At 44.6% G+C, this 26,469-nt stretch overlaps 1 protein-coding gene across 7 annotated transcripts in view; it reads left to right on the top strand.

Annotated features, from left to right (window-relative positions):
• ehmt1a (euchromatic histone-lysine N-methyltransferase 1a) overlaps positions 1–25,509 on the top strand; it is a 44,050-nt gene extending 18,541 nt beyond the window's left edge. For 6 of the 7 annotated variants that reach the window (XM_035378878.1, XM_035378875.1, XM_035378877.1 and 3 more), the window contains 26 exons: positions 341–420; positions 601–1,076; positions 1,966–2,137; positions 2,792–2,928; positions 3,604–3,774; positions 4,264–4,329; positions 5,082–5,193; positions 5,835–6,050; positions 8,356–8,501; positions 9,183–9,326; positions 9,536–9,783; positions 11,046–11,219; positions 12,535–12,617; positions 13,047–13,153; positions 13,856–13,978; positions 14,379–14,480; positions 14,752–14,856; positions 15,265–15,419; positions 15,983–16,150; positions 16,764–16,908; positions 17,746–17,823; positions 18,163–18,278; positions 18,986–19,072; positions 21,493–21,571; positions 23,818–23,993; positions 24,314–25,509. In XM_035378878.1, the coding sequence (XP_035234769.1) occupies positions 390–420; positions 601–1,076; positions 1,966–2,137; positions 2,792–2,928; positions 3,604–3,774; positions 4,264–4,329; positions 5,082–5,193; positions 5,835–6,050; positions 8,356–8,501; positions 9,183–9,326; positions 9,536–9,783; positions 11,046–11,219; positions 12,535–12,617; positions 13,047–13,153; positions 13,856–13,978; positions 14,379–14,480; positions 14,752–14,856; positions 15,265–15,419; positions 15,983–16,150; positions 16,764–16,908; positions 17,746–17,823; positions 18,163–18,278; positions 18,986–19,072; positions 21,493–21,571; positions 23,818–23,993; positions 24,314–24,497 (3,801 nt within the window). In that variant the 5' untranslated portion in view covers positions 341–389 and the 3' untranslated portion in view covers positions 24,498–25,509. The remainder of the gene's footprint in view (positions 1–340; positions 421–600; positions 1,077–1,965; positions 2,138–2,791; positions 2,929–3,603; positions 3,775–4,263; positions 4,330–5,081; positions 5,194–5,834; positions 6,051–8,355; positions 8,502–9,182; positions 9,327–9,535; positions 9,784–11,045; positions 11,220–12,534; positions 12,618–13,046; positions 13,154–13,855; positions 13,979–14,378; positions 14,481–14,751; positions 14,857–15,264; positions 15,420–15,982; positions 16,151–16,763; positions 16,909–17,745; positions 17,824–18,162; positions 18,279–18,985; positions 19,073–21,492; positions 21,572–23,817; positions 23,994–24,313) is intronic. The other variant, XR_004761173.1, reaches the window with a different exon arrangement.
• The last annotated feature ends 960 nt before the right edge of the window (positions 25,510–26,469 follow it).

Below are 26,469 nucleotides of genomic sequence, written 5' to 3'. Positions count from 1 at the left end.
TGATTTCCAGTATTCAGATGGGTCTCTTCAGGGAGGAATAATTGATTTTTTGTCTCTATGCTCTTAAAATCCACCCTTTTATTGCATGAATGTCACTGCTTCCCTGCTTACTACAGTTTGACCTTCTCAGCTATTATGCTTGTGCAGTACAGTGATTCACACTTGCTTCTTTTCTATGGGGTTTGTTCCTCTCCTGTGACCCATTTACAACAATACACTGCTCTCTTGTGTGTATTGTGATTCGTACATGTAAATGAGTTGCTATATCAGTAAACTAAAGCAGCCCTTGCCACAGCTACTCTGCTGAGGGAATAACACTGGTGTGTCCCTCTGTCTGCAGGTCTGGCCAGGGGCATTGTGGGAAAGGGGGACCTTTTAAAACAAAGGTGATGAAGGAACCTTCCAGAATCAGAGACCAAGGTGAGTCGGTTGGGGGGAGTGGTGTGTAGCTCAGACAGGAGGGGATGGGGGCGGTGGTGAGGTGGGGGCGTGTGGCAGGTAATATTACAGTTTGAATTATTTAAAAATCTATTTATCCTTGATTAAATTACGGACTTGTTTTCTGTTGTGCTTGTGAGCATAAATGTTGTTGAATTTCAGGTGGACCTAAGGTGGGCGTGGCCAAGCAAGGTGATGTGCCCAGGAGAGAGGCAGACACTGAAGGGACCAGTGAGAGTTCGGAGGTGTTGAAAGACCCCCAAAGCGCCGACCCGCGGCCGGCCGCAGTAGAATCAGAGGACCCTCCCCTCGATTCGGCCTTCGACAGCAATGGACTTAACCTCAGCACACACCACCGGGGGGCGCCCCTGTGCAGGACTAGTGGCTCACCCTCAGACCCCACTCTGCTGGGACACGCCTCCAAAGCCCTCCCCTCCTCCACGTCGGCACGGGTCCAACAACCAGGCCCTGGAGGAGAAGGAGGAGGAGGAGCGGGCGCGGGATCGGGGGCTGCCGAGGGGGCGAGGGCGGAGTCGGAGGCGAAGAACAGCGCGACTCTGGACCCGCTGCCGCCCGCCACCGTACATCACGCGCGGAAGACGATGGCCAGGCCCGCCTCCGTTCAGACCGTGCTGCAGGTAACCCGCAACGCTGCCTGCGGTGCATTTCTCTGTGCTGGGTCTGTGATCCGGGAGGATGCTGTGGTGTAATGGGCCCACACTGCTGGCTCAGCGCCTTGGGCATGAGGGCAAGTTCAGTGACCTGCCTGTAGGACCCACGGGTTCATCATTTGCTCACTGCTGGGATCTTCATGCAGAGCAAATTGGCTAGCTCAGTGAAAATTCTCATAGCTGGTAAGGAACTAAAATGGATGCTATCCTGTTCCACACCAGATATGCTCTGGTCATGTGCTGTCAAGACCTTCATCTACTGCTTTGGACTATTCAAACCAGCTAATCAGCTTGACATTAATAGATTAATTTAATAGGCAGTTCATAACCATTTTTTTAACCCCTTTTTACAATGCGTGTGATCAAAATTCAAGAATCAAGTGACATTAGGTGCATAATCTATATTTATTTTTTTCTTGTTATATGTTATTAAACATATAATTAATATTGTTATTAATATTTACAAATATTTTTATTATTTTATTTGTAAAATTGTGCAAGATCTCATGAATAAACATTGAGGTCTTTCTTTTTTCCCTTTTTATCTGTTCTTTTTTTGATGCCATTTGTTTTTTTCTTTTACTCCTATTTTCTATTCTACTGTCAGTTCATGGAGCCTCTCCCCCATATGTTCCTCTCCTGTCAGCTCTCAGCAGTGAGAATTCCACGCTCAGTGTGAAAAAGACCGCGCATTCCCTTCTGTCCTTTAAAACATAAGATTTTCTTTAGCATGTTTCTTTATTATCGATTCAAACCCTATCTTTTTGAAACAGTAAGTGAAATTGCCATTCAGCTTCTTCCAGTCAATATATCAGGTTGCGCTCACTGAATTTTTTTTTTGGTTGTTTTCTTGAAGCTTTTGAACAGGGAGCAAAAAGAATTGAACAGCGAGAGAGAGGAGAGCCGGGGCAGGCCGGAGGCGGAGCAGGCGCTGCAGACGTCCTCCTCCCAAATCCAGCCGCCCCAGAGCCCCGCCGACCCTCCTGCACCCCCCGGCCCCCCCGCTGTCCCCGCCAGGCCACAGGCAGGTCAGTCTCCTCCGCGCTCGTTGCTCTTTGTCCTCGCGTTTGTCCCAGAATCCCGCTGGATTCTTGCCCTAGCGCGGCCCAAGATTTGGAGGCCTGAACGTTTTCATGAAATGTTGCGTACTATTATTTTGAATTTTTCTTCCATTTTTCTTTTTCTACCCCATTTCGGAATTGCTAATGGTGCACCTCAAGTCCCCGCTATGCATTAAATTCTCTTTGGTAGCACTGCAGCTGGACCATGTGTATTCTGTGTCCATGAGACAGTGACTGTTTGACACACGTTACTACGGGAACTTATTGCCAACTCGGAGGAGAGAGAAATCTGTCACAGACAGAAGCTGCTAACCAGTGGGGACCCGGCACATTGTTTGAAGTGTATAACGTAGCGGGATCCGGTGGAACCCTGGCTGACTTTCACTCCCCCCCTACGCCTGACAGGGCGTGGCCAACTGTGTCCAGGCACTGCAGGCTCCAGGTCACAGCCAGTTGATTACAAAAGACCTGGAAGGTTTAACTCTTGGCATCGTGACATGTTCAGAAATGTATTGGTTTGCAACGTAATGGATTGTGTGGGCATTACTTTAGAATGGCCTATGATGACCTAGGTGGATGTTGCTGAGTTCTTTAGGCTTCAACGCCCCTCTTCCCCTACAGCGACCGCTGCGACCCGAAAGAAGAAGAGGAAGATGGGGACCTACAGCCTCGTTCCTCGCAAGCGACCCAGGACACTGAAGCAGCGCTCCCTGCTGGACATGTTCAAGGACAACGGGCAGGCTGCCGCAATTGCGCAAGTAAGACCAGGGACTGAACCGATTCCGCCGTCACAGTGCAGAATGAGGCCAGTGCACTGCTACGAAGGCCTGGAGAGTGATGTCATCTCTGAGGGTTGATGTGAGGTTAAATACGGTGAAAAGATTCAGCATCAGGTTGTTCAATGGTTTGTTCAAGTGCTTTATCCAAATAAACAAGGCGACAGGTGGGCTAATTGAAAAGGCATCCTCCAGAAGTAATGGGTTGCCTCACTAGGCCTTAATTGTTTAATCAATCCTGTATGAAAACAAAACACAACATTTATTTTAATGTTTTATTGTACTACATCCTTTCAACTACCTCCTTAAAGTTGTAAAGCACTTTAAATGAAAACTACTTTAAAGAAGTCAAGATACCTGTCGTTAGAAAGTTAGTTTGGCTTCTGGATTTACCACTTAGGTTGTTTGCTTAGATTTAAACAATTCCATTTTTGTCTTTGCTGCAGTTCGCCATATTGACATATAACTGCTGCTGTGAGATATTTCATCATGCGTTTGGGAAATGACAAATGTTCCGTATTTTAAAAAGTGCGTGTCCCCGTGTGCATTAACCCCGCGCATGCTTCCTGCATTGCGTGAGGCGTCGCTGTCCTGAGTCTCCCGCAAACTGAACCGAGGCCCGTCTTTTACCTCTCACCTCTTTGCCCCGTCGGAAAGGGGAGCCCTCAGGTGAACGGAGAGCGAGCCGAGAACGAGTACGAGGAGGAGTCCGAGGCTTCGGAGGAAGAGGGACCGCAGGCGGGCGGCGACCGTCCCGGGACGGGGGCGGAGGAGGCGGCGAGCGTGACGTCGCGAGAGGAGGACGAAGCAGCTGAAAGTCGCGCTCAGGTTGGCCTTACACCTCGACCGGGTCGCCACACTCCCCCCACCTGCCCCGCCCCACCCCACAGCAGAGTCATGCTTGTGCTGGAGTTCGTTGCTGACTGAAGTAATGCTGTTGCTGCTGAATAATTCAAATAATGCATTGTGTGTTAAACGGAAATGTAATGATTATGATTCTGTACTTTGCTTATATAGCGTGTTTTTGGAATCTGAGGGTGACAGGTGGAACTTGCACAACAGTAATTGGCAGCGTCCTCCCATTGGCGGAATGTGAGCTGGAAAGACTTCTGGAAGAACAAATCCAGAGAGCAAATAGATGCTCAGGTGTAGGGGTCAGAAGGGAGACTGTGGTATATATACCAGGAACACCCTTCTGTTCTTGGCATTAAGAGCCCTGTGAAGTCAGACACAGAAATCTGTATTGGCCTCAGTCAGTAAGGACCTGGGTACCGCAGGGTTCACAGGAAGTTAGAAGCTTTTGTCTTCTTTTATCAGGCGGAAGGCCAGGAGTGGGAGAAGTCTGGCGATGACGGGGAAGTGGAGGGAGATGACTCCGATCTGGTGAGCCACTGAAAACTGCCTCCCTTGCAAAGAATAAACTTTCCTCCCACTGAAGGCAGCCATTAAAGGCAGAGCAGCTCCAGTGTGCTGAGGGGCAAAAATAAGGTCTGATATACCCCCCCGTTCTTCCCGAAAACCTCAGCTTGTGGAGACTTACATCAGACCCTAATGCGGTAACTCGATTCGGTAGCACTGCTCGTGTTCGAGGAGCGAGACAGCAGGAACATTTGTTGATTGTATCAGTATTCTCTGCTTCTCATCTGTTTCCTTTGGAGACTGATCTGACAGATAAAGGAAGTCTGAATGGAAAAAATATCTCTGGCGGTGAAACGAGCCTCTATTGGACGAGACACAAGCCGCATCTTTTTGTTTTCGATCTTCTGATGCAAACTGAACACGCTTACCTCTTGAGACTGGCCCACAACTCCCCAGACTTAGCTGTCTACCTTCAGCACTTCTTTCGGTTGTTTTAGAAGTTGCTGTGATAGTAGTATAGTAATGTAATGATGTGTTTTTTTTAAATAATTTGACAGAATCTTTTCTGTGTTTCTGCTGCTTGTTTGTATTTCTCATGGTAACATTGTGGTTTCTGCCAAGTGCCAATATTTATGTAATGTAATCAAATCAATAGCTTTTTTATCAGAGTGATACTGAAGCCTGCGTTATGTAACTAGATCAGTGACTGGCTGTGTTCTGTCCTTCCCACCCCCACCCCCCCCCCCACCCCCCACTCCCCCACTGTGCCTTGTCAGAGTTCGGAGACTGGGCTGAATAAACCGTTGAAACTGACCGGACCGAGTGACAGCCCCCGGCCCTCAAGGAAATGCAAAGAGAAGATGAATGGCAAGACGGAGGAGCTCTCAGGTAACATCAACATCATCAACATCAACGTCATCATCACCTTAATCATAATTGCGTTGCATTGCATTATCATTCATTTAGCGAGTGCTCTTATCCGCAGCAACTTACAAAACAAAGAACGTGCATGCATTCATAAGTTTTATAAGACAATAAATAAAAAATAGAAGACCAATAATAAAAATTATAGTTACTACTCTTGGAATCGGTAAGTGTGCAACAACGTGTTGCCAAAATATAATCTGAAATGATGAACATATAACAAAATATCCTGGACCAAATGAATGGCATAAACAGTAATTAAATGAGTGAAATAATGCCAGAGCACTTCATCCCAGCTAACAAAAGAGGACTAAATAGGTGCTTCATTGCCAGGACAGTGCAAGGTGCATAAAGAAGGCTTTCGAAAGCTGGAGCACTCAGAGTTCAGAAATGCAGTGCCTGTTTCACTCTGGGGAAGTCGTCCCAGACTTTGTAAAGTCACTCGCCCTGTTTCAATAAAGAAAAGTGTGTTTCTCAGCTTTGAGTGCTCCAGAACTCCTTAGTCAAGGTTAGTCCTTATCTGGGTGAGGATCAGTATATGGGTCTTCATTTTGTTTTTCTCTCACACCCTCTCTTGCTGCATCCCTGTTTTTCTCTCTCTGTAGCTCTGTCTCTTTGCCCGGCCGCCGAGGCCCACGCTGAAGAAGACATTAATAATGGATCCACCGAGCCAGAGGGCCAGACTGAAGCAGGCATTAATAATGGATTCACAGAACCAGAGTCCCAGGCTGAGGCGAACATTCATAATGGATACACGGAGTTGCCGCTGGACTCCCTGGATCTTAAAGCCCAGGAGGAGTTGTTCTCTGCCCAACAGGAAGGTGGGAAACACACGCTCGCAGAGGCAGTGAGAGCTGTCTAACATGTACAAACACACACACACACACACACACGCGCGCGCACACACACACACACACACACACAAGGGAGGCTGTGAGGGCAGTCAAACATGCACAAACGTGAATGCACATACTCACACACACGGGAGACTGTGAGAGCCATCTAATACGCACATACACACATGGTGGTGTGTGAGAGCTGTGTTACGTGCACTTTACAAGAGGTAGTGTGACTTGTGGCATATACTCAAGAGGACACTTCTTTAACTGGTTTTTCATGGGTGGAAAATTCTTTCTTCAAATGCTGAATATGGACCAAACATTTCCCTCACATTTTCCTTTTTTATTACTTGTAAATGGATGTATAGTATTATACATCTGTTGTGTGCTTGTTTAAACAGCTTGAATTCATTCTTGAAGTATTCGTATTATTTCTTATTCTGTCTCTGTTGGGCAGTACGCCATTTTTTATTATAATGAATGACGTTAGTACTTTTCCAGTGCATCTCTTTCATTGGGGGGCTAACAGTCTATGGTGGGCTGCATTTGGCAGATGACCTCCAGTTAAATAGCTCTGCTCAAGGAGTCAGGAGAGCAGTATTTCAGACTAATGACTGCCTGGTCCTCAGTTGTTTGGGGCTGAAGAACAGAGGGGTTTCCATCACGTTCTGAATTTGCCTTCCCTAGCCCATGAGAGTTGTTCAATTTGGTCCCTCAGGTCCTTCATATCAGCTATTAAAGTAAAAAAAAAAAACCATCTGTACTTTAATATATTCAGCTTTGTGCTGGAACTGTTTTTTTTTCTTGGATTGCATATTCTTTGTGAGACAGCAATGCGCCTGGAACTGGAAAAGTAGCCCAGGATGAGGTCAAAACTGACTAGGAGGGCTTGCAATCATACCAAAGGCCAACACTGGTGGTGCTCCCCCTGGTGGTCGTAGTTATGTTTAATTGTTGGCAAAAGTTTTTAATTTGGTTCAGTAGATTCCTAACAGACTCATGCTAATGTGAACACTGTGGCTGTTCTTATGGTGCAGATTGTACAACAGTGTTTGTGAACAACATTGTGACAATGAGAGCACCCTATTTCCCATTTCAATTTCCTGTATGGATAATCTTCTAAGACAGAGGGTGATATATCTATACATTGGTGTGCAGTGGACTAGACATGTAAACAAATGGTGCTCCTTAGTTTAGCTTTGGTATCAATGGGTGAATTGGTTGCAGTCTGTCTTAACCCAGTTTTATTAGTCCTGGGAACAATGATGAACAGATTAGTGGGCGGTGGTGCTGGTTAATTGGTTAATGATTAAATATCGGCATGTAATTAAAAAACTACAGGTTCCATTCCCAGGCAAGACCCTGCCATTGTACTCTTGAGCAAGGAACTTAACCTGTATAAATAAACCAGCTGTATAAATGGTTAAATATGTAAAAATTCAAAAGCTGTGCAAGTCGCTCTGCATAAGAACATCAGCTACAGTAAATACCTCTAGCGTAAGGTAATGTAATGTAGTGGTTTGGTTTGCATCCTGGTTTCTGGTATAGGATAAATCTTTATTCTTTACAAGTGTCAGTGTCACTGTCAAGCAACAAAATGCTTCACCGCAGGTGGAAGAGTAAACATGCCCATTGGCCAGAGTGAAGGTGTGTGTGTGTGTGTGTGTGTGTGTTGGGGGGGTGCGCAGTGCATACTTTTTTCATGACTGGTGACCTCTGCTTTGAGTGATGACTACTTTGATGGCTAATTTTGGCTGTTCCACCATTGAGTTATAGTCTGTAATCCATTCTGAGTTCAGCGTACTGTCTGGATTCAAGGATTACTGCCCCCTGGTGGAAACTCTAGGTAATGTCCAGAGATAAATCTGTCCCCCGGTGGAAGTTACCATATCAACAGAAGTTGCTAGAAATTTGTCTTGCACTTGCTCGTTGATCAAGACAACATTAAAACCCAAATATACTCATATATTAATTTCAAAAGGGACATGCTTGCTGTCATTTGGCATACATGTCAGTAGTGTGGCTGGACATATCAAGGTTTAGGAATCAACCTGCAAAATGTTTCCATTGGCATGCAGTTAGAGCCAACAAAATACTTTCCCATGGTTTAACTGTGACACACGTTGGCTTCATTCTGTGGGCTTAAACTTGATTTCAGTCTCCCTGCTATATGCTATGTTACAAACAATGCAAATGCTAACAGGCTTGCATTACTATTAGCAATAATAACGATACTGTGTCAGAGTACTGTTGGTGATTGGGTGAGTTGCGCGTTTTGTGTGCGCAGGTGAGTGTTCAGGGGCGGAGATTTCGGAGACGGACACGGTGCCAGAGCTGCCCCTCTGCAGCTGCCGCATGGAGACGCCGAGGCGGCGGGAGATCCTCTCACTGTCGCAGCGGCGGTGCATGGCCACCGAGAGCGTGGACGGGCAGGTACGGGCAGCACCGTGCCCTCATCGGCCTCGGGCACGGGGCACTGGCACAGAAAGTCTCTATTCCGCAAGAGCGGCAGACTCAGACGTCATCATCACACCATCTAACGTTGCCCATTAGTAGACTCTTTCTCATTTTCTCTCCCCCCAGCCCCCCCCCCCAATGCTCTATCTAATTTACTCCCTGTGTCCCTCTCATAAGTTATCCATTTATCAGTTTATCTGTGTCAAATTCACAGTCATGATAATAGAGGTGATTAATAATATGTAGATTAAATGTGACAGCCTTCAGACTCCAGACAAAAATTCAAGACAGAGAAAAACATAACAAATACCATGAATATTGTCAATAATATTGACCCTAGATGTTGTGGGAATAGTAATTTATTTGGTTGTGTTATTTCTTTTTTTTCTGAAAAAACATAGCCTGCTCATTGTAGCTAATGATAAATGTTCCCATTTTATAATCAAAACAACGTTTTATCCCAAACAAGGAGGAGGGAGGAAAACCAGTTTGGGTTGAAACATCAATATTTTAATTATTAAATGGGAGAATTTTTGATTAGCTACAGTGTGCAGACCATGTTCTTTCCTATCGATTCACATTCTAGCCGGCACCTGTATCAACAGTGTATTGTATTTGCGTGTTCTTACTTTCTCTCTGTCTTTCTCCCACCCGCAGCTGAGCCGGTGTCAGAACGCCGCAGTGAAGTACGAAATGATGCGGCCCTCCAACGCGGTGCCGCTGCTGGTCCTGTGCGAGGTCCACCGGGCTGGCATGGTCCAGCACCAGTGCTGTCCCGGCTGCGGCTTCTTCTGCCAGGCGGTGGGTAACGACGCCAGCGGGCGGGGCTTACTGTTCGACCAGCGCTACGTGACGGTCGGCTCTGTTTGAGATAATGTAATAACAAGAACAATAAATCCATGCATTTCATTTCTAGACACATTCTTCAGATGGAGCGATAGATGACGGGATTGACAGATGAGAGGAAGAGACGAGTTCTTCATTTCACTGTTGCTTTGCCACCATCGCAGGGGACCTTCATGGAGTGCCAGCCGGGCAGGAACATCTCTCACCGTTTCCATGGCGACTGCGCCTCGGTGATGAGGGGCCAAAGCTACTGCCCTCACTGTGGGGAGGACGCCAGCAAGGCCAAGGAGGTCACCGTCGCCAAGGCCGACACCACCTCCACCATGCCCCTCCCCCACGGACCGGAAAAGCCAGTCCTCTTCGAGGGCAAGGCTGACACAACCAGTGGAGGGAACGACCACAGCCAGGGAAGGTAGGGAATTCAATGCACTGTTAATGTTGGTTTAATGTTATAATATTTTAATCACTCACTCAGTCAGTCAAACCGGTATTTATTGCTCTTTTTGGGCAGTCTCTTATATGGGATAATTATGTCAGAACATATGTAAGAGAACATTTTACACTTTAATTTCGAAACATGTTTTTCAATGTCCTATTGAGAGAATAATACCCTACCCGTACAGTAATTAAATTAAGTAACAATTAAAGTAATTAGTTATATTAAATAAATGGTGCAATGCACACAGTTGTAGGTAAACAGCAGACAATGTTATTCATATTCATTACCCAGAATTAGTGTCAATTTACCACTTTTCCATTTATTCCAATATCCATTTACCACACTTTTGCCTTCATTCAATTTACCAGCTGGCTGCTGTGCACTTCTGCTTATACTTGAGTCTCCATGGTAACAACAGCAGCGTGTCCGAGACTGTCCAATAGTGCAGCTGGGGAAAAAATTAATCAGAAGCTAATTTATTTGTGTTTAAAGTATTACATTTTAATTGTCTTTTCATTTTATTTGATTTGGTTTGATTTTGAGTGCAAAAATTCCCATACTCTTAAGTTATGGACCATTTCTTTTTACCCGCTATGTCAGGAACATAAATCATTTGATTATGTAAGCTGCATAGCGTCACTGTGCCAGCAAATGTATTTTACGGATGCTAAAATGTTTACCTGCTTATACATGTGGTGTGTTTGCTCAGAAAGTGGTCCCTTCTACGGCTGTCATTCTGTCCTTAGATTTTTAAATAGTTGTTGTAATTTATCCAGTCATGCAGTTTTGATGCACTTGCAGTGTATGTGGCTGAATTACATTACATTACATTACAGGCATTTAGCAGACGCTCTTATCCAGAGCGACGTACAACAAGTGCATTAGTTCAAAGTGCAGAGGTGCAAAAGAAACACACTAGAGTTAAGTAAAGATCGTAGTGCCAGAAGTGACCACAGATCAGGACTCCAACCCTGTAGAGTAACCTGTTCAGCAAACAATCCTACTAAGTACAAACTAGCACTGGAATCACATTTGCCTAATCAGACAAAAACAATCCTGCCAAACTAACGTAATCATATTACCCTAACTAGGTACATTGAGCTAAACTATAGGCTAGGGAGGGGTGGGGAGAGGTGCAGCCTGAAGAGATGAGTCTTTAGTCTGCGTTTGAAGGTAATTGGCACTCAGGCGTTCCGGGTTCTGACAGAGAGGGGCCTGTGTCTGTGTGTCCTCAGCCCAGCTCACCTCCAGCCGCCTGGCGAGGAGAGGCCCTCGTCCTCACCATCAGAAACACCAAATGTGCCTCCTTTCCCCTGTGGGTCCCAGATGGGGGCTTTGGCTTTAGCAGGGGGGCTGGGACCAGCTAAAGAGAGTCTGGAGAATATCCTCGTGGCCCTGGATGCAGAGAAGTACGTTTTTTTAAAATCAATAATTCAGACCTGTTATATGAAAAATACTGGTAGGTAGTTAGCTTCTTCAATGCTAAAGCATTGACATATACAGTCCATGTGAAAAAGTATTTGCCCAATTCCTGATTTCCTCTATTATTGCATATTTTTCTCACTGAATGCTTTTGATCTTTAGACAAAACGTAATATTAGACAAAGGGAACCCAAGTAAACACAAAACACATTGTTAAAAATATTATTTTGTTTATTTAATGAAAAAAATTATCAAACACCCATATCACTCGCGAAAAATGAATTGCCCCCTTAGTTACTCAATGAACCAATTAACCTAATTTGATTGATAATTAGATTCAGTTGATTGAGCACAGTCGGGCTTGATTTCTGCCTTTTGAATATAAACCTCATTCATATTGAAGCTTACTGTCAGAGTAAAGTAGTCTCCACAAAGTTTCTACAAGCACTCTATGCCACGACCAAAGGAAATTCCATAAGAGATGAGACAAAATGTTGTTGAATATCAGTCTGGAATGCGTTACAAAGCCATTTCTATGATCACAGAAGAACATCCAGAGAACTGCAGGCCTCTCTATGGTCAGTGTTCATGACTCCACAATATGGACAGATGAGTCAGAAGTGGAACTATTTGGACAGCATGGGACCCATTGCGTTTGGCATAAAGCATATACAGCATTTCACAGTGAGAACATCATATCAACAGCCAAACATGGTGGTGGTAGTGTGATGGTGTGGGGATGCTTTGTTGCCCTGGGACCTGGACGACTTGCCATTATAGAAGGAACCATGAATTCTTCCCTATATCAGAAAATGAGGAGGTCCAGTCATCTCTCTGTGAGCTGAAACTGAAGTGTAATTGGGTTATGCAGCACAACAATAATCGAAAACACAAAAGCAAGTCCACATCTGAACGGCTGAAAAGAAACTTGGAGTGACCTAGTCCTAGACAAGTCCTGACTTGAGTCCAATAGAGATGGCAAGACCTGAATTAAAACGGGTCTGCAAGGAAGAGCGGGATAAAAATTTATCCACAGAAATACAGAAGACTGATATTAAATTATACGATGCATTTGGTTGCAGTTATTGCTGCTAAAGGTGGTGCAACCAGTTAAGGATAAGGGGACAGTTATGTTTTCACATGGGTGATATTGATGTTTGATAACTTTTTCATTAAAAAAGTTTGTTTTGTGTTTACTCTGGTTACAGGTCAAGGCCTGTAACCAGCTCTGCCCCAACGGCCTGTAGGCAGTGCTACACTAAAGACCTTGTCAGATTTGCCACTTACTGCTTTTCGTTTTAGGCCAAAGAAGCTGAGGTTTCACCCAAAGCAGCTGTACCCTTCTGCCAAACAGGGGGAGATCCAGAAGGTCCTGCTAATGCTGGGTAAAAGGACACTAGCCTGCTGCTATCTGGGATGGGATGGGGGAAATGATTCAGTTTTGGACGGGTGCCTATGATCTGCTGGGACTCATGTGACAGATGATTGATGTACCATTTACTTTAACACACCAGTGTTATTCCACATCTAAGACCGTGTTGGAAAAATGTTTCTACTGTTAAACTCTTTTATTTTGGCACATATTTTCACCTTGATTTCCCAGCTGGGAATTTAGGCTTTTCTGTACCCATTTAATTATTGTGCTTTTTGCTCCAGTGTTTTTTATTCAACGCATGACTCATTGCCCTGCATTGCCCTGCACATTGCTCTAGATTTGAGCATCTGCTCTGCTTTGCTGATGATGATGGTGGTGGTGGTGGTAGTAATAATGATGATGATGATGAGTCTATCTGCATGTTGTTATTTTGCTCCAGTGGACGGGATCGATCCAAACTTCAAGATGGAGAACCAGAGCAGGCGCACTCCTCTGCATGCGGCAGCCCAGGCTGGCCACAGGGAGATCTGCCACATACTCCTGCAGGTGGAGCAGAGGGTGGGAGGGAGGGGTTCAGTGCAGAGGGGGCAGGAAAGATTGAGGGGTACAGTGCAGAGTAGGCAGGAAAGATTGTGGGGGACAGTGCAGGGGGTGGGAGGGAGGGCTTCAGTGCAGAGGGGGTGGTAAGAAGAGCAGGGTTCAGTGCAGAGGGGGCAGGAAAGATTGAGGGGTACAGTGCAGGAGGGTGGGAACAAGGGACGGGTACAGTGCAGGGGGTGGGAGGGAGGGCTTCAGTGCAGAGGGGCTGGTAAGAAGAGCAGGGTTCAGTGCAGGTGGATGGGAATGAGGGAGGGTTATAGTAGAGGAGGAGGGGGAGGGGAAGAAGGAAGGAGTCCATTGTGGTTTGGGCAGGAGGGAGGGAGAACAGTTTGACACGGACAAAGAATATAAACGAAATATTTTCTGGGCCCTGTTTTGAATGGCATATGTCTGTGGATGGTAAATTCTTATTGTTCATTGCTGTGAATATTCACATTCTAACATCATCTTTGTTATGCTCAACCGTTAGCATTTTATACTGATTTACATTTTGTTGACTGCACCAAAGTTATTCTATGTGAAGTGCAAATTTCATGCATTTGCTTTTGTACAAACATTTCTGTGTGAACGATGATGCTAGGGCATTTCTGGTCAAAACTGGGATAAGAACCTTTGACCTATGACCTCTGACCTCTCTGACCTCTTCAGGCTGGTGCCAACCTGGACATGTGTGACGGTGACCAGAGGACCCCTCTGATGCATGCCTGTGAAAACAACCACCTGGAGACTGTCAAGTACCTGCTGAGGGCGGGGGCCATCACCAGCCATAAGGTGAGTGGACAACCTGCAAACCACACACCCCCTCCGCAGGAACCCTCGGCACACGAGTGGACTTCCTCACAGATGGGATTTACCTGCAGGACGCACTCATACAGCATCTAAGCCCAACAGTTCTCTTCTGTCAACCTGAGTAATGATTTCATCAGCTACCTTACTGATGTCTGGAAAATGTTATCTGGAGTTTGCACTGTTCATATTAAGGGTGTGAAATTACCTTTACATTTTGAATCCGCAGGAAAAGAGTTTGGTTGGATATGTAGAGCAAACCAGCACCCTATGTCCAACCAAACAGTCCCCTGCATTTTTATTCAGAGTGTTATGAGAATTAATATAAATATTAATATGAAATTAATTGTGTGGTGGTGAAGCTAAGCTCTCTCTGCTGTCTCAGGACCTGGATGGCTCCACCTGTCTACACCTTGCTGCTAAAATGGGGCACTATAGCATTGTGCAACATCTCCTGTCCACTGGTCTGGTAGACATCAACTGCCAGGTAATCACACCTCCCTGCCATGCTGTAGCTTGGCAGGTAATTGCTCATGATGACCTTGAGATATTGCACTGATCAGTCAACCAAAACTGTAAGTAGCATGAGCAATTCTGCCTTTTCAAGCACTGTATTACACAATACATATATTCTCTTTTCTTTGTTTGCACAGTGGTACACTTTTACTTCACTGTTACAGGTAGGTCAGTTCTGAATGACCCCCCCATTCCTGAAGAGTTTGTATGCTAGAGCTTCTGCTGTGTGTCATTGGTTTCAGGATGATGGCGGCTGGACTCCTGTGATCTGGGCGACGGAATACAAACATGTGGACCAGGTCAAGTTGCTGCTGTCCAGAGGGGCTGACATCAACATCAAAGACAAGGTCAGACTTCGAGCCATCCTGCATCATCGTTTTCCCACAATGCACTGCCTTATTTTAAACCAACTGTATGAGCAGCAAAAGCTGAATGGTGGATTGTGGTTTAATCGCAAAAAGTTTATGATTAATATGAACAACATCAATGCTCAGCAAGCTCACAACAGGGACGTTAATAAAAACGTATTTTTCTCCACTTGAAAAACAGGGCTGCGGGGCTCTTCAAAAATCTATAGCTGCTGGATACATTTCTACATATTGTGAATTTTTCCTTTCTGTTTCTGGAAATGATTACTGCTAGACCGTTTTTGCAGTTGCTAATTATTGTTATATGCCTCTCACTGATGTATGGAATGTTATTAAACGTTTGCTGTTGCTGTTGTTGTTTAATTCTGACCTTTGACCTTTACTTAGGAAGAGAACACCTGCCTTCACTGGGCAGCGTTTTCGGGCTGTGTGGACATTGGCCAAATGCTGTTGGATGGCCGGTGTGACCTCAACGTGGTCAACGTCCACGGCGACTCGCCATTGCACATTGCAGCTCGGGAGAACCGTCTGGAGTGTGTGATGTGAGTAGGCTGGGGCCAAGGTTAAAGAATGGGTTTGGGATTTTTCAGATATTTAACTCTGAGTTCTCTGATAAGGTGAAGTACAGTGTTTTATGAACAGCCGTGAGTATTTATGGTGGAGAGTCTTAAGAGTCTTAAGTATCCAATAGCTTGTTTTGAAGTCAATGAAAAATGTATTTAGTTTCATTGATATTGTTAATTTTCCTGCCTTCACTGGTTTAATGGTACAGGAGGGATTTCACAGAACCACTCTGGAGTCTATAGTGGTCCAAGGCAATGTTCAAAATATTGAGTCCAACAATACATCTGATCATGGACTCCTGAGTCTGCCAGTGAACGTACGAATGATGAAAGATTGCGTTATGTGTACATACATTTAGATATGACTGTAAATAGTCACAATTTATGAATGACCCACTAAGTGGATGTGTTACTGATGGTATATTGAGGAAATAGTTATCCATTGAGAGACCTTTCAGGCCACAGGCTGCAGTTTTGTGCTTGTGTAAGGCTAGCTGCTCTTCCAAGTGTGCCAGTCATCAACCCCCCACCCTTTGCAACAGGCTGTTCCTCTCACGGGGCGCAGACGTGAACCAGAAGAACCAAGAGGGAGAGACGCCCCTAGAGTGCTGCATCCCTGGCTCCAAGGTGTGGGCCGACCTGCTGACCAATAAGAAGCTGAGGGAGGCGGGGAGTGTCCATGGCAACCAGAGAGAGAGGGCCCTTAATAGGTAGAGATGCTACTTGATTCATATCCTCATAATCTTCTTGATTTGGTGTTTGTGTTAGCTCAGTACTAGTGTGTGTGCATGCGTATGTGTGCCTGTAGATGCCATTTAACCACCTTTAAGTGTGCACCGGTTGAATCGCACAGTAGGTAGAATGAGGAGAATAGGTAGAATTATTCAGTGTGATCTCCACCACTGTGTTCCTAGTCAAATGTTTTTTGTAGGTTAGCCTTACTGCATATGCGATTCTGGAGGTTTAAGGGTGATATCTCAAAAAGCTGAGAGCAGAACATGGAGATAAGCTGAATGGCCTAATGTGATTTACCATGGCTGCAGGAAAGCATTTTCATGGCTGCTGTAATTGCTGCTAGAAGACTCTGTCAGACAAAAGAAAGTACTGGACCAAATGTAAACTGTATACTACATCTGTTCAATGAAAACATTGTTGAAATCTACAGTTTGGGCTTTCAGGTCATGTAGTACCAGAGATATCAGAGGGAATCAAAGATGACCTTGAAGTACATACTCAAGGAGTAACACCATGCTTGCAGCACCAAACATTGTTGAATGGAACCTGCAGGCTTAAATGGTCACTGTTGTGTCCCCCTTCCCCCAGGGACATCTCCCAGGGATACGAGAAGATTCCGGTCCCGTGTGTGAATGGGGTGGACAGCGAGCCCTGTCCCGAAGACTACAAATACATCCCAGAGAGCTGCGTCACCTCCCCCATAAACATAGACAGGAACATCACACACTTACAGGTGAGCCCATGACCCATACGTAGACAGGCAGGAACGTCACTGTCTTAATGGAGCCTGCTGGCTATAAATCCTGCCAGCTTGCATGTGAGCTAATGCACTTTTACCAGGGCCCTGTCATCCTCAGCAAGTGTTTCATCTCATCCGCTGGGTAAATGCGGTTGACATAGAAGTAAATATGAGTGTTATTTAGTGGGTTTCAGTGCGCTACATGCCTCTTAGTTTTGTAATAAATCCTAAATTGACTGGTGCTGACTGTTGGGCAGCCTGACAGACACAATCAGGCATTGTAAAGGTGAAAACAAGGATAAAAAAACTACTGCAGAGAAAAGACTGCAGTATATGGTGTGAGATGAGGGCAAGGACCAAACATTTCATTATTTAGATGCCTTATTACATTTGTTACCATCCATTCTACCTTTACTTTGCACTGGGCTGGCCAGCACTCTGCAGCCAGGTTCCTCCTGAGATTTCTTCCCTTTGAAGAGTTTTTTCTCACCACTGTTAGGGTTTTTCTCCCCACCGTGAAGTTTTTCTTCCTGCCTTGCTTGCTTTTTCGGGGTTAAGACCTGGTTTCTGCCCAGTTTTCCTCCCGTTTGTCTGTAAATCATCTTTTTGACAGTTCCCTGTAAAAAGCGCAGTACAAAATAAATTGAATTTAATGTAACCATAAGACTGGATGCTTTGTTTTGTCAACTTGTCAGTCGTGTTTGGTGGCAGATGTTCAGTGAAGTAGCGTGGGCAGGTTCAGTTCACCCACGATGGAGACAGAAATTAATCTGTACTTGATTTGCAGACTTTGGTTCCCAAATTTCGATAAACTTTCCCTCTCTTACTCAGTATTGTGCGTGTAAAGACGACTGCTCATCCAACAGCTGTATGTGTGGCCAGCTAAGTCTCCACTGTTGGTATGACAAGGTAAGCATGTCCCCCACACATCAACGGCCTAGAACACACTATTAAAGACAGCCTTTTATTATGCAGGGTTGATCCAGTATCATTTTGAAAAGCATTTGGATATATAATTAAGATTGTCGTTATTACTTTAACATGACTTACAAGGAGTCATTATTTAAATCAGGTGAGGGCAATTAATGAAAGCATTTATTTGCATTTTTTGCCTCATTACACGTATGAGAGAGTAAATAAACAGACGTGTTTGTTTCATAGATCTTTGTGCTGCTCATACAAAAGATTTTGGAAGTTTGTTGTGACCCTCAGCCCCCCCCCCCCCCCCCCCCCCCCCATTTTGTCCAGGACGGTCGCCTGCTACGCGAGTTCAATTGGGAGGAACCCCCCCTCATCTTTGAGTGCAACCATGCCTGCTCCTGCTGGAGGTCCTGCAAGAACCGCGTGGTACAGAACGGACTGCGGTAACTGGGTCTTCCTGACCGCACCGACATGCCGATTATTCTATCTAATCTAATGGGCAGGATCTACCCACTGTGCCAGTCATAGTCCATGTTAACCGTACTAACACATTGGGCACTATCACAACCAAGCACACTGAAACACCAGGTCCTGTCCGTGTGAGCTACACTGACTACTGACTGATATATCAGAATATCAGAAAGATTGGTCATTTTGGTTTATCGAGTAATGGGGAGGGGGGGGGTGTTTTTAAAAAAAAAAAGTGGCTGTGGCTGGCAGCCATACATGGGGGGGGGGGGGGGTAAAATTCTTGGCTGTAGCATCGCCAGGTTAAGGTGGGATTTCAGTTGGTAGAACATCTGTACCTCACACACCGTTAACCATTACACCCCACCCCCGATGAATATGATTCCAAAATCTGCCTACGCAAGCTCCCCGGCTCAATGTCTGTGCCAGCTCATTTTGTGGACTACGGAGTGCAAAAAAGTGGTTTTTGAGAGCAAGTGCTTGCCTGCTTTTGCAGTTATAGCCACAAGCATGAACACACATGGAACTGGGTGTTCTAAATTGGTAGAAAATATATAAAGAATAAAAAAGAGTAAAAGTACTGTCACAGGGACTCCATCCATGAATGTCATACAGTAGTATTTGCTCTGTGTCTAGAGAAAGCTAAATCCGCAGATTTAGTGATCGCATATTCCACCCTCAGGACCTGCCTGCAGCTGTATCGGACCAGGAAGATGGGCTGGGGGGTACGAGCCCTGCAGGATATCCCACAGGGGACCTTTGTGTGCGAGTGAGTCCCCAGATAGAACTTCCCAAAACACTCTGTGTTCTGTTCATGTTTTTTGGGTCCAAAAACTGCCACAGAAACCCTATTGTTATTATTCAAATTTATTTTATATTTCCACCACTTTCAGAAAACAAATTAAAAACCCATGAAATTTGGAGGGCTTGAAGGTCATTATGTACTGTGTACACATCGTCAATATGCATGGTTCAGGTTCGCCACTATTTGATTTTAGATTTTTTGCTTGGAGGACAAATTCACATGAACCGTGTTCTGATGCACGTCTGTGAATGTTTGTCCATGAACGTTGGTAAATTCAGATTTCTAGATGAAACAACATGGTTGCTGCAAGCCAGTCAGTCTGCTAACTTGTGCAAATCTCGATCTTGGAAATGTATGCATTATAGGCTTCACAGGCTGTAAGTGTGGTATATTTATGCTCATTCCACAAGCTAAAGATGATGCACAATTTAATGGCCAAATTTCTGCCCCCTTGGCTCATCTTGTCATGAGCCAATATACATACAAACATGAGGAAATGTCCATGGGGTATTCTTTTTCAGATTTGTTCATTCAACATTTGTAGTTTAAACAATATTTCTGATATTGCCATTTAAAATCAGGTTGAGTTAAAGGATGTAAGTTCCCAGAATGTAGAGAGTTTATTTGAATTTGACAACTTTTCAGGTGTCTATACTTTGTGGCATAAATCGCCATTAGTGTTTTACTTCATGGATCATATATATGCCAGTGAAGCCTCTTAGGTCACTGTACTAATATGCTTTATAATATATTAGCTTCATAATTAACATCCATTGCACCTTTAGACTGGTATCAAAAAGTTGTTTGTTCTGGACAGCACAAACCCGGGTCCTCTGGTTCACCATGCCGCAGTAGTTCCTCATTTGAAATCTTCACTGGGATTACATTGAAACACTGGCGATGTACTCGAGATGCACCACTGGAGGTTTAATGTAGCTGAAAGTCATCCACTCTCTAAAAAAAAAGAAAGAAAGAAAAACATGATGGCCGGAAAATGGGGACTGGAAGAACGGATCATTGGTCTTAGCACATTTTTGTTTATTTTACATTACACTTTATTTGGCAGATGCTTTTATCCAAAGACCCCTACAGTAAGTGCATACCGAAGGTCATTGGAACAACTACAAAACACAGGTCAGATAAAGTATAGTTCACAGAAAGCAGCAGCTGTCCATAGCCATGAACATGAAGTCTAATTCAGTAAAGCACTGGCTAAGTCAGTAAAGTTATCTTAAACTAGAAGTGAGGCGTGATTATAAGAGAGATGAGGAACTGTAACATCAAGATGATGATACAAGTGCAAAATCAAAGTGCTAGAAGATCAAGAGAAACACACGTGAAAGTGGTACTTGATTAAGGGTAGCCCTGCAGAGGAGCGTAATGTTAAATTTAGTCAGGGTAGAGTCTGAAGAGATGTCTTCAGACCATGGCGGAAAATGGAAAGTGACTGAGCGGTTTGTGGAGGAATGGGGAGTTCGTTACACCACTGGAGAGCTGGGGTGGAGAAGCTCCACAGTTGGGGCGAGGGAGAACCATTCATACGAATAGGAGGAATTGCAAGTCACCCTGCTGATGTCAGGCAGTGCAAGTCCAATTTTCCTTGGTTATCAACAAAGCTGAATTAATTTGCTGAATAAGCGATAGCAACAGGCATAGCTAATAGTTCACCAGTGGCCTCTGCAAGAAGAGCCCTTTAACACTCAACTGGGGTGCCAGTACAGTCAAACAGGACATAAAACAACACTGCATTACCAGTACACAGTGGCACTAGTCACATAAATTTGGCATAACCAGACCTTGTTACTGCTACACTAGGGCTCTAAGTGCTGCCACAAAAAATCTAAAACCCTCCTGTCAGCATCAAGGCTATAAATGGGCACAACATCAGTTCTTGTTGACCTGTTCTTGGGCCAAACATGAAAATGTTTATCTCTTAATTCTGCCCAAGTACACTGTCATTAGCATATTTCAAATAGTGAAATACTGACTTTCAGATTCTAAAAATGTTGGTGAATAAGATGCTCCCTTGTATTTAGGAGTGATCTTTAAACAGGCGTTACAGTGATTTATTTTGAGCTGAGTATAAATCTACACAGGCCTTGGGCAGACATTGAATACATAATGAAAACGATGAGTCACTGTTTATGAACCAAAACAAACAGCAACGTCCAAGCCACTGGGGATTATCTGCTCTGAAACGCGGCTTGTGACCACACAGTCTTCCCTGGTTAATATTTTGCAATACATTTCTACCACCATCTGTCGCTCTTATGTCAAAGCTGGCAGGTATGCTCCTAGTCTGGACTGTTCCATGTGAGAAACATGATTGGCGGTGATGTTTGTGCTGGGGGAGGAGATTCTGACAGCATGTACCATCTGTGCAGGTACGTGGGGGAGATCATCTCCAATGCAGAGGGTGATGCCAGGGAAAATGACTCCTACCTGTTCAGCTTGGACAGTAAGGTAATGCTTCCTGGTATATGCGTGCACACTCACACTCACACATTTACATCCCCCGCTTTCAGTTCATTTGTTTTTAAAACAAGGAATTCTTTCTCTGCTGTGGGTTTTGCCACCCCCTGCTTCTGTCTTCCCCAGTACTCATTTGATCAATGATTTGGTGAGATAATGTAGCTGCTAGCCCAAGATCAGACAACACTGATCTGATGAGAGCCATTGAAGTGAGCCAACACTAAGGGGCACTGTAGCTTAGACTTTGCTGCAGTGCTATTTCTGATTCTGTAACTACCAGACACCTGATGTGTTTCTGCAGCTTTAAGAATTTTGCAGTATATCTTTATTTTTACCGCAAGCAGGGTGTGCTGCCACTGTTAATTTCACTGAAGACACATGTAGGGGTGATATAGTGACAAAGAAACTCCAAGACTGCAGGGTCACATACCCAGGGGCACAGTTGTGGTCCCCTTGAACAAGGTGCTAAAGCTAATATTCAGTTAATATCAAGTTGTATGAATGTATATATGTGTAGTGGCGTTGGCTAATGACTCCGCATTTTATCTACCTCAAAGGAGGATCGGACGCTTCTTCCTATAGCAGGGCACCAGTTAATGAATTAACACTAACATTAGGAGGAACCTGCTTTTAATTTGATTTAGCTTTATCAGTAGTGCCCATTCATTATAGTAGCATTTACTAATGATATAGATAAAATGATTATTGGAAAAATATTTTTAAAAATATAGGATTTTATGAACAAATGCAGTGATTATGCTCTACTCTTGAGTCTTTGATTTGTGGTTGTTAGACTCAGTCGGTCTGCTCCTTGGTGAAGACTGTGACAAGGGTGCCTTGGCTCTGCTTTGGGAGTGGTGCCCGTTGTCTGGTGTGGAACAGTCAGCGGGATGGTGTCCTTCAGCTGGGCGCTTATATGAGGGGAACTTGGGTCCTCCTTCCAGGAAATGCCGGCTGGTTTGGTTTTCTCACAGAAACTGACTCCATCCACTCCAAAAACTGCTTGTTATCTCCCGCCACAAGCAATGGAGTTAATGCAGTTTTGCCTCGTTGGAAAGGCTAGCCCCAAGCTTCTAGATCAAGTCTTATATAATCTATGGGTCATCAAGAATGAGGTCTGGTCTGGCTTTTTCCAGGGCCTTGGATCCAGTTCTGTTCAGGAATGAAAGAATACTTCCATAGCTATAACTACTACATGTAACACACAACCTGTGTGGCCTGGGACCAGTGCTGATTATCTCAGTGTCAATAGGCAGTCTATCCCACCTCCAAAGCTATTGGGCAACTATGTTGTCACACAGGGTAGTCTGTTCAACACTGGTTCACAATAAATGCAACAAGTGTCCTGCACTTACTGCTGAACATGATTGCTCATTGAGTCTCTAGGGGAGAGTGAATCCGCTTTTTTGTGGTATTATTTGTGATGCCGTGCACAGGCATGAGATTGGTGGGCCATTCATTTTACAGTAAACTTGGAGACCACTTTGTGGGGATTCTCTGTCATTGTGGAGTTGCAGTTTCCCTCAGTATACGTCTCCCTGCCCTTACCCCCCTATCTGTTCATGTTTGACTGCTGTTGGTGTTATACACAACCCTGCTGTTGCTTATTGTCATGGTGATAGAGGTTTTATGAGGCTTATCCTCTTTAAGGCAAGGCAGAGCATGTTACTGTTCCTCCACTGGTGTGACATAATCGTGTAGCCCTACGTATCAGTTGTCATAACACACTTGCATCCCTCTGTTTGTTGAAATCCACGGTTTGCCATCCCCCGCTGCTCATTTCTACCTTCCACGAGCGCAACGGTGATATTTCAACAGCAGGAATCGTAAGTCTGGAGGATAATCAGATTGTTTCTGCATTACCGGGAGCAGTGGACGCACTCTTCGATCACGTCCTGAGATACTGCAGCCCTGGAATTTTTTTTTTACTGTTGGTGACCTGCTTAACAGAAAGCTGTACTGTTCATGAACTGCACTAGCAGTTACACTGTGGTCTGGAGCCCCAGGAACATCCTTATCTCACTGTGCCTCTGGCCATGAAGTGTACTTGCGTAAATTTGGAGAGAAGACACAGAAATTGGTCAAATTTAAAGTAATTGGACTATACTGTACAAACTCGACAGTATAGGTCTGGTCTGTGGATGGCTTTTTCATGCTTAAAAGGATTAGCTGATGCTAATCTGTGTTTTTGTCAACATTGCAGGATCTGTGGCTACCTTTGTGTCCTCCCCTTGCAGGTAGGAGGCTTGTACTGCATTGACGCCCGTTTCTACGGAAACATCAGCAGGTTCATTAACCACATGTGCGAGCCCAACCTGGTCCCCATTCGAGTGTTCACCATCCACCAGGACCTTCACGTCCCCCACGTCACTTTCTTCGCCTGCAGGAACATCAGTGCCGGGGATGAGCTCGGGTAAAAATGACTGACACCAGGAAATACGGCAGAGGGAGGGGGACTGCATGCACTGGCATATTTGCATATATGTGGGCACTAATGCCACATCTCTGTATTGTATTAAGTTGGAACTAAAACCTGTTTCACCGCACTCAAATATTTGCTTTCTTGCATTCTGCATTTTTTAAAGTGATGTAGTCAGAAGATTTACCTATCTGCTGATATGTATTAAGTATAATGTATGCGGACTCTAACTTTCTGAACTGTGTCCTCTAAGCCTAAACATGACAGTTCCGTACATGGTCCTTACTGTGGCTCTCGCTCTGCTCCTCTGTCAGGTTTGACTATGGCGATTACTTCTGGAAAATCAAAAGCAAGTATTTCAGCTGCCAGTGCGGCTCGCTGAAGTGCAGGCATAATGAAGCTACTAATGCTCAGAGACAGCCAGACAGCACTCCTGAGGGGAAGCTGCCAGAGGCCCTGCCTGACACCAGCTCCTCCACCGCCTCAAGCCCCTGCTGAGGACCGCTTTTCAATCCAGCAGAGCCAGGATCAGCTATCAGACATGCGATCAGCCAGCAGAGCCAGGATCAGCCATCAGACATGCGATCGGCCAGCAGAGCCAGGATCAGCCATCAGACACACGATCAGCCAGCAGAGCCAAGATCAGCCAGGGGAGCAGAATAAGTGATTGGAGTCGGGATCAGACTGCAGACGTCATAGGTCAGTAGAAGTAGGTTCAACTAGCAGAATTTGGATCACTTCATTGATTGAAACGGCTGGCTAACCATAGGTTCAGACCAAAGAGTGAGGAACAGCCAGCATAAATAGCATCTCTTAGTGCAGTCGGGATCAACAGCAGACACGGCATAATCAGTAGAACAAGGATCGGCCACCATAGTCAGCATCTACCTGCAGAGCTAGGATCAGCCAGGAAGAACCAGAATCAGTAGGTAGAACTATGATAAGCCCCCAGAATGTCACATAGAGTAGGACAAATATAATTCCTCTGGCTTCTGCTGGTTTGTTTTCAGACGTTAGCATTTTCTGTCGCTAAAAGAAACAAACCAACATGCACACATTTCAATAATGGATGCTTTAGAAAAGCATGCAGTGATAGCCACAGTTTTTTCTTAACCACAAGGATGCAGCCGTAAAAACAAACCTTTTTGCCTGGACATAAATACCTGGACAAGAAAGATGGTGCTGAGAAAGTATCCTTTTTACAAAGTATCTTTTTTGTTTTGTTTGTTTTACTTGACTGAGTACAAGTTGTAAAAAATAGGATGGCAAAATGTTTTTAACCTTTTAACTGCGTGCTATCAATTTTCAAGTATTCTGTCTGTATCTGTTATTTCCCATTATTTTATATACTGAAGGGTAAAACTACATAATTTCTCACCGTCTGTGATCTTTTGTATCATGAGATAGAAATATATATGAAAACTGTGTTACATACAACTGATGTGTGAAATATGATGCTCTGTCCAATTGATTGCATCTTTCTTTTTCAATAAATTTACAGGGGAGAGAATGGGTGGTGTATCATTGCCCATTAACGGTTCAGTAGCAGTGGCAACATGTGATTAATAATTCATCTGCATAATTGCTCCAGTAATGGACCTGACAAAAAGCCCAAGATGTACTGGCCCAGACCTCTGGTTATCCTGGCAGTTGTGTAATGCACTGACGCCACCACATACTGGCTCTGACACTCTACAAACTTGGCGGTCTTAAATAGGAAGTGGAGCAGTGGATCAGCACCTTCCACCGTTACATCAGACTGTAAGGTAGCTGGTCGGACAGGAGACAGATCACAGGAATAGGGTGAACAGTGAAAAATGTAATAAAGTGCTATACCAAAATTGATACAGTGGGTTATTATGACCCCTGCTTTAGTAGACCAGTGGGCTACGGGGTGGGTGACAAAACCAGCAGATAAAAGTAAATAGCAAAGAACAAGATAAGTGCACTATGGTGTTTATTTACAATGTGCAACGAGGGAAGTGATACTTGAGGTGTCTATTTACAATAGTGTTTACAACGAAGACACAATAGGTAGCACAATGGGGGTAAGGAGAAAGAGTATAGGCATGGCCAGACCAATCACAGTCCTTGGAGTGAATTGATAGTAGAAAGCAAAATGAGGTGTTGGTCTCTGGACCAGGAGACCAGGGTTAAAGTCGTCTGGCACATCACAAGGCATGCAACACCCCCACTCATAAAATCAAGCAGACAATGTTTCATAACAGATTTAATGTGCGAGCATCAGCTAGTACATTTTCTTATGCCTAATATCCAAATTTATAGTCTTGGGAAATAAGAGACAAAAGAATGAGATGCTAATTTTGGCTGTACATTTCTGACTGAAAAACGAAAGGATTGTGGTCTGTATACAGCACAACAGGTAGAGCACAAAGCCAAAGCTTCCTTTTAAATGGTAGAATACCCGAGTTGAATTTTCTTGAAAAATATCAGACTGGATGATTGACAC

This window comes from Anguilla anguilla, chromosome 10, assembly GCF_013347855.1.
Source record: "Anguilla anguilla isolate fAngAng1 chromosome 10, fAngAng1.pri, whole genome shotgun sequence".
Classification (NCBI taxonomy): domain Eukaryota; kingdom Metazoa; phylum Chordata; class Actinopteri; order Anguilliformes; family Anguillidae; genus Anguilla; species Anguilla anguilla.
The sequence above is the reverse complement of the archived record's forward strand: the minus strand, read 5'-3'. Positions and strand labels throughout refer to the sequence as shown.